This window comes from Scyliorhinus canicula, chromosome 1 (assembly GCF_902713615.1).
Source record: "Scyliorhinus canicula chromosome 1, sScyCan1.1, whole genome shotgun sequence".
NCBI classification, from domain to species: Eukaryota; Metazoa; Chordata; class Chondrichthyes; order Carcharhiniformes; family Scyliorhinidae; genus Scyliorhinus; species Scyliorhinus canicula.
In genome coordinates, this window is record NC_052146.1 from 313208026 (window position 1) to 313215873 (window position 7848).

Consider the following 7848-nt stretch of genomic DNA (forward strand, 5'->3'; position numbering starts at 1 on the left):
CTCCAAACTCAAGCTTGTGCTGGAGAGGCTCTGGGGAAGGGGTTTACTTAGAGGAGGGCTCAATGCTGTGACCCCTTCCAGCACAGGTTGGGACACTTACACTGGACGGATCGGTTGTCTGACTGTTTTGGGAGGAGGTTGAGGGCATTGATTACTGAAACTCACAAAGCTGAGAACTGATCTTATTGAGAGAGGGCAGTCACAATGCAAAGGCTGCAGCAAGTGTTTGAAATGTTACTTTATTGGAATTGTAATGTGCTCTCAATTAGAGCACTTCCTCTGACATTAACATTTAAGATTTTTGTATATATGTTGACCTTGGGGTTCTGTAGTACACAATGCAGTGCATGGGTATACTGTGGTTGTCAGATACCTCGCTGGAACGGTATCTCCCTGCTACAGTGGTGGACAGATACCTCCCTGGGACTGTGGTGGACAGATACCTCCCTGGGACTGTGGTGGACAGATACCTCCCTGGGACTGTGGTGGACAGATACCTCCCTGGGACTGTGGTGGACAGATACCTCCCTGGGACTGTGGTGGACAGATACCTCCCTGGGACTGTGGTGGACAGATACCTCCCTGGGACTGCAGGACACTGATATCTCCCTGATTCGGTGGTGTTGGGATATTTCCTTGGAATAGCGGTGGGCAGATATCTCCCTGATTCTGCAGTGTCTGGATATTCCCCTGGGATTGAGGTGGACCGATATCTCTCTTGGTCTGTGATTCTGATGGCCTGGAGTCGAGGAACTGTGTACATTCTAACGGCACCATGGCAGTGCTCGTCTCCATGGCAGCAGGTTCTGGGTCACAAAACAACACGGAGCTGGAGAAACAGAAAGCAAGATTTGTAGTTAGGGGTTATTCTGGTGGTGACGGGAAGGGGCGTTGTTTACTAATGGGGAGAAGGAGTAATCAATTTTTGGGGGTGGGGGAATGGGATTGATTTCCAGGGTGAGGGAGCGACTTTATTACTGGCAGTGATGGGGGCAGTTGGAAACGAGGGGGCACAGCCAACTTGGCACTCGGTATATTGAGCATTACTGCTCGAGTCCAATCAGTTAAAACATTAACCTAGGACAAAAGTTCGGCACAACATTGTGGGCCGAAGGGCCTGTTCTGTGCTGTATTTCTCTATTTCTATTCCAGCCAGCTTGGCACATTCAACTAGCCGAGATATTGGCTGCCAATGACCGTGGGCAGAGTGAAAGGTCTAACTCTGGCCGTTTGCCAATGACCGCGGGCAGAGTGAAAGGTCTAACTCTGGCCGTTTGCCAATGACCGCGGGCAGAGTGAAAGGTCTAACTCTGGCCGTTTGCCAATGACCGTGGGCAGAGTGAAAGGTCTAACTCTGGCCGTTTGCCAATGACCGTGGGCAGAGTGAAAGGTCTAACTCTGGCCGTTTGCCAATGACCGTGGGCAGAGTGAAAGGTCTAACTCTGGCCGTTTGCCAATGACCGTGGGCAGAGTGAAAGGTCTAACTCTGGCCATTTTCCAGCCACAATGGGCTGTGTGGATTGAAGTGAGTCGGGTCCACGTGGGAAATGAATGAGGACAGGATCAAGCTCCATCATTGGGAGAGCTGATTGCCAGTTGAAGTGCTGACGTTGTTGGGGCAAGAGTATCCGAGTTTACAGAAGGAGATGAAAAGGGAAATGAAGGATGAAAGGAGGACTGACCGAGTTTTCTGCTCCAACTCCTTGTGTTGGGCTGTCAGTGACTCCTGGACCATTGTTGTCTTCCTTTCCTGGGCTTTCTGTCGGAATGTGTCCAGAGTCTCGCTGGGGAATGCTGCAGCATTTCCTTCCAGGTATTTATAAACATATTCGTCAGCATCAGTGATGATGAAACGGCAACCGAGGACTAGAGTGAGAAATATCGTTCAGGTGAGAGACTGGAGGGAAGGATATGGACAAAGCTGAGAACACATAGCGGAAATACAACATCAGGAACGTTACATAGACAGGATAACATGGATGTACAGCACAACCAACCTCTCCTTTTAATGTATTGTTGCTTTTGAAGCACACGGCTTGGTCTCCAGGATTGGTACTCCGATTATGGACACGTGGGTTTTTAAACACAACACAATGTTTATTCCATGAATTCAACTTAACCTTCTTAAATAAACATTGGATCCCTTAACACCCCTTACATAAAATAATACAACACTAAATAATTCCTCAAAATGTTCCTTCAAACCTCCAAAAGATTTAACACCTTTAAACAGAAACACATCAGGTTAAAGACATTACTATTATGAGTTTAAATCACCCAAATGATTCAGAGATAGTCTTTCCTGGCAGAGATCACAGCAGATCCAGCTCACTGCAAACACAGACACACCCAAGCTCTTTTCTCAAAACTGGCTTTCTCCTTTCAAACAGCTCACAGCAAACCAGCCAGGCACTTTTCAGCTGCTCTCAAACTGAAACTAAAAGCGCAGAAGTGATCTCAGCTCAGCTCCCCCCTCTGACATCACTTCAGTGATATTAACTGCTCCATTTCTTAAAGGTACATTGCTTAAACATCCATTTATTAAAGGTACTCTCACATGACACCTCCCCCCAAGAAAAAAAACCCATCAACTTCAAGATGGTTTCATTTTTCACTTTTGCACCATCCACTAAGAAATGTAGACAGTAAATATACTTTTCCGTTTCACAAAAAAAAACCACACGCAAACAGGTATAATAATGAAGTCCATCTTTCCCGTTCTTCCTCCAACCGTAATCCTTGATTGACAGTCCCTTTGAACAAGAAAGTCAATGCACGATCCATTCAATCCTCTACGCCTCAGCGATTCTCTTTAAAGTTAGATACTTCAGTTCAATCTGATCACAGAGACCCTTGCAATTCTCCAATACAGGAGCATCGGCTATCACAGCTTTCAGGTAGCCACATGCCTGTTGAAAGTGCGCTGTCCATTGAACTTTTTGACGTTTCTTTAGCAAGTCCATCAGTGGAGTAATCACGCCACAAAACCTTTGCACAAAGGTTCGATCAAATCCATTCATGCTAAGAAATCGCATTATTTCCCTTCGTCAAGGGTATCGGAAACTCCTCAAGGAAAGTGATTCGGGCTTCTCCAAATTCACTTTCGGCTAGGTTCATCACCAAACCTGCCTCCTGAAGTCGATCGAAGAACTCCATACGATGTTTTAAATGTTCTTTCCACGTCTGGATGTTGGAAATAAAAGCAGATTGTCCCACTTTCTCAATGCAATCCTTCAAACGTCGGATAGGGTAAGAGTCCGTTCTTGTAACTGCGTTCGCCTTTCGATAGTCCACACACAACCATTGGGTACCGTCTGGTTTAGGTACCATCACTATGGGTGAGCTCCATTGGCTGCAACCCACTTCAATTATACCATTTTTCAGCATACTCTCAATCTCTCTGTTAACCTGTGCCAATTTTAAAGGATTATGTCTATATGGATGTTGTTTGATAGGAACAGCATTTCCCACATCTACATCATGTATAACCATTTTAGTACTTCCCAATTTATCTCTACAAACTTGCCCATGTGATATCAATAATCAGGTCAGTTCGTTTTTCCTCTGGAAGATAACTTAGCAATTCATCCCAATTTTTAAGAACATCCTCATTTTCCAATTTAATTTGAGGTATGTCAAATTCACAGTCATCTGGATTTGGTTCGTCACTTTGAGTTAGAATCATTAAAACTTCCTTTTTCCCTCCTTCCCTTTCAAAGTACCTTTTAAGCATATTCACATGACACACTTGGTGAGTCTTCCTTCTATCTGGTGTTTTTAACCACATAATTCACCTCACTTAATTTCCTTTCAATCTGATACGGTCCACAAAACCTAGCTTTTAAAGGCTCCCCTACCACTGGTAACAACACTAAAACTTTATCCCCACTGACAAAACTACAAACTTTGGATTTCTTGTCCGCTACCCGTTTTATCATGTTTTGTGCAACTTTCAAATGTTGTCTCGCCAATTCACCTGCTCTATTTAATCGTTCCCTAAAATTTGACAACGTAATCCAATCGTGTAATTTCCGATTTCTCACCCACCAATTTTTCCTTAATGAATTTAAGTGGTCCTCTTACCTCATGACCAAAAATTAGTTGAAACGGACTAAATTTGGTAGACTCATTAGGTGCATCCCTAATTGCAAACAATGCGAATGGAATTCCTTTATCCCAATCCTCTGGATAATCGTGACAATACGCCCTCAACATTGTCTTTAATGTCTGATGCCACCTTTCTAACGCTCCCTGCAATTCTGGATGGTACACAGTTGATTTAAATTGTTTTATACCTAAGCTATCCATAACTTCTTTGAATAACTTTGAAGTAAAATTTGATCCTTGGTCCGATTGAATTTCTGTGGGTAGTCCATATCTAGTAAAGAATTTAAGTAACTCCTCCACAATCCTTTTAGCTGTACTGGAATGGCCTGGAAACCTAGTCACACACATTGCTGGGAGTGCTCGCTCACACTCATTGCTGGGAGTGCTCGCTCACACTCATTGCTGGCCGTGCCCGCTCACACTCATCGCTGGGCGTGCTCGCTCACACTCCTGTTTGAGAATTATTCTCCTGTTCGAACGTACCTTCAACAACTGAGCAGATGGCGAGATCTCTGGCAGTGTAAAATTCTGGACTTTCTACATTGCTTCCTGGTTTGGGAATTCTTATCTTTGATAAAACTTTCCCTCCTATTCTGCCAGAATTGCGAAGCGGAGGTTCGAAGATGCTGATCTCGTCAGTGGCCACATGGAAACTGAGGATAAACCGCCGATTCCAGTCTTCAGGGATCCTGGATTCCTGATGCGAGACAGAGCAATAGCGTCAGTAACTGGAACGGGCATTCACCCTGATTTCCCAACCTCATCCTCCACTGTATCCCCTTCCCCCTTGTGGCCCCTTCCTGGTACAATCTCTCCCCTCTCCTACACCCCATCCCCTCCCCTGTGCCTGCTCTCCTCTGTGCCCCCTCCCCTATGCCACCCTCTCCTGTGCCCCCTCTCTTCCCCTGTCCCCCTCTCCTCTCTTCTCCATGTGTCCCCTCTCCTCTCCTGAACCCCCTCTCCTCTCCCTGTGCCCCCTCTCCTCTCCTGGACCCCCTCTCCTTCCCTGCACTCCCTCCTGTGGCTTCTCCTCCATGTCCTTGTGGATCTTCCTCTGTGCTCCCCCTTCCCCTGTGTTAGCCTCTTCTGCACCTCTCCATCTGGGCTGCACTCCTGTTTTTCCCCTTCTATTTCATTGTCCTTCTTACCATCTTCGCTTCATATCGCAGGATAATCTTGTCATTTTCCAGCATTTTGATGACATCTTTCTTTGGAGGTTTTGGGATGAATGACAGACAATTCCCCAAGGAATCCTCCACTGAGCCGAATCCATTGTATGGAGGAACCCACTAGAACCAATGGCAACAGGGCATTACACATTGTAGCCAATGGGAACAGGGCATTACACATTGCAGCCAATGGGAACAGGGCATTACACATTGCAGCCAATGGGAACAGGGCATTACACATTGCAGCCAATGGGAACAGGGCAATACACATTGCAGCCAATGGGAACAGGGCATTACACATTGCAGCCAATGGCAACAGGGCATTGCACACTGGCCAATGGCAACAGGGCATTACACACTGCAGCCAATGGCAACAGGGCATTACACATTGCAGCCAATGGCAACAGGGCATTACACACTGCAGCCAATGGCAACAGGGCATTACACATTGCAGCCAATGGCAACAGGGCATTACACACTGCAGCCAATGGCAACAGGGCATTACACATTGCAGCCAATGGGAACAGGGCATTACACATTGCAGCCAATGGGAACAGGGCATTACACATTGGAGCCAATGGCAACAGGGCATTACACATTGCAGCCAATGGGAACAGGAAAAAAAGAGGCCTGGGATTGGTACACAGAGGGGGCGGGGCCAGGGATTGGTGCATTGAGGGGGAGGGGCCAGGTATTGGTGCACAGAGGGGGAGGGGCCTGGGATTAGTGCAGCACAAAGGGGGAGGGGCCTGGGTTGACCGCCTATTGGCTCACCAGCTGAGATAGCAGGCAGCCACGAGGAGGATAGCCCAGGTGAAGAATAGCAGAGGCAGACTGGTAATTGAGCAAAAAGAGGTCAACTGAGCGTCAGGGGCTTGTCTAGCACTCTGGGCTAAATCACTGGCTTTGAAAACAGACCAAGGCAGGCCAGCAGCACGGTTCAATTCCCGTACCAGCCTCCCCGAACAGGCGCCAGAATGTGGCCACTAGGGGCTCTTCACAGTAACTTCATTGAAGCCTACTCGTGACAATAAGCGATTTTCATTTCATTAGAACCTCTACCGAGGACTGTACACCTCCGAACGCACAGACAAGGATGTGGGGATGAAATGGCCCCTCGATGGACTGGACATGACAGTTGTGGGGAACGATAGGCAGGGGAGCTGGGAGATATGATGGAGAGTGTCAGCTGCATGCAGGCGGGGAAGGTGCCAGGACCTGATGGGTTCCTGGCTTATTTCTGCAAGAAATTCGCAGCTGCCCTGGCCCACACCTACGGGACATGTTCACAGACTCGCGAGCAAGGAGCGCCTGCCTCCATTAGCGCAGGTCACAATTTCACTGATACCCAAAAAAGACAAAGAGCCGACGGAATGTGGAAGGAGCGGTCACAATATGATGGAATTTAAAATACAGATGGAGGGTGAGAAAGTAAAATCAAACACTAGTGTTTTGTGTTTAAACAAAGAAGATTACAATGGGATGAGAGAAGAACTAGCTAAGGTAGACTGGGAGCAAAGACTTTATGGTGAAAAAGTTGAGAAACAGTGGAGAACCTTCCAAGCGATTTTTCACAGTGCTCAGCAAAGGTTTATACCAACAAAAAGGAAGGACGGTAGAAAGAGGGAAAATCGACCGTGGATATCTAAGGAAATAAGGGAGAGTATCAAATTGAAAGAAAAAGCAGACAAAGTGGCAAAGATTGGTGGGAGACTAGAGGACTGGGAAATCTTTAGGGGGCAACAGAAAGCTACTAAAAAAGCTATAAAGAAGAGTAAGATAGATTATGAGAGTAAACTTGCTCAGAATATAAAAACAGACAGTAAAAGTTTCTACAAATATATAAAACAACAAGAGTGGCTAAGATAAATATTGGATGAGATCCTTTAGAGGATGAGAAGGGAGATTTAATAATGGGAGATGAGGAAATGGCTGAGGAACTGAACAGGTTTTTTGGGTCGGTCTTCACAGTGGAAGACACAAATAACATGCCAGTGACTGATAGAAATGAGGCTATGACAGGTGAGGACCTTGAGAGGATTGTTATCACTAAGGAGGGAGTGATGGGCAAGCTAATGGGGCTAAAGGTAGACAAGTCTCCTGGCCCTGATGGAATGCATCCCAGAGTGCTAAAAGAGATGGCTCGGGAAATTGCAGATGCACTAGTGATAATTTACCGAAATTCACTAGACTCTGGGGTGGTCCCGGTGGATTGGAAATTAGCAACGTGACACCACTGTTTTAAAAAGGAGGTAGGCAGAAAGCGGGTAATTATAGGCCAATTGGCTTAATTTTGTGAGTAGGGAAGATGCTGGAATCTATCATCAAGGAATGAATAGCGAGGCATCTGGATAGAAATTGTCCCATTGGGCAGATGCAGCATGGGTTCATAAAGGGCAGGTCGTGCCTAACTAATTTAGTGGAATTTTTTGAGGACATTACCAGTGCGGTAGATAACGGGGAGCCATTGGATGTGGTATATCTGGATTTCCAGAGGACTTTTGACAAGGTGCCACACAAAAGGTTGCTGCATAAGATAATGATGATAATAATAATAATCGCTTATTGTCAC

At 46.2% G+C, this 7848-nt stretch overlaps 1 protein-coding gene across 1 annotated transcript; it reads right to left on the bottom strand.

The window, feature by feature from the left end:
• Positions 1 to 223: 223 nt before the first annotated feature.
• LOC119976934 (EF-hand domain-containing protein 1-like) lies at positions 224 to 5417 on the bottom strand. Its single transcript, XM_038817619.1, has 4 exons — positions 5256 to 5417; positions 4591 to 4804; positions 1683 to 1866; positions 224 to 829 (listed from the first exon to the last, which is right to left on the bottom strand). The coding sequence occupies exons 1-4, from the start codon at positions 5298 to 5300 to the stop codon at positions 397 to 399; spliced, it is 876 nt and encodes a 291-aa protein (XP_038673547.1). The 5' UTR covers positions 5301 to 5417; the 3' UTR covers positions 224 to 396.
• Between the last annotated feature and the right edge of the window lie 2431 nt (positions 5418 to 7848).

Coding starts and splice junctions, on each gene's coding strand:
- LOC119976934 (XM_038817619.1), bottom strand. CDS start 5,300: ATGCTGGAAAATGACAAGATTATCCTGCGATATGAAGCGAAGATG. Junction 4,805..5,255: donor TGCGATATGAAGCGAAGATG/GTAAGAAGGACA, acceptor GTCTCGCATCAG/GAATCCAGGATCCCTGAAGA. Junction 830..1,682: donor GAGTTGGAGCAGAAAACTCG/GTCAGTCCTCCT, acceptor CTGTTTCTCCAG/CTCCGTGTTGTTTTGTGACC.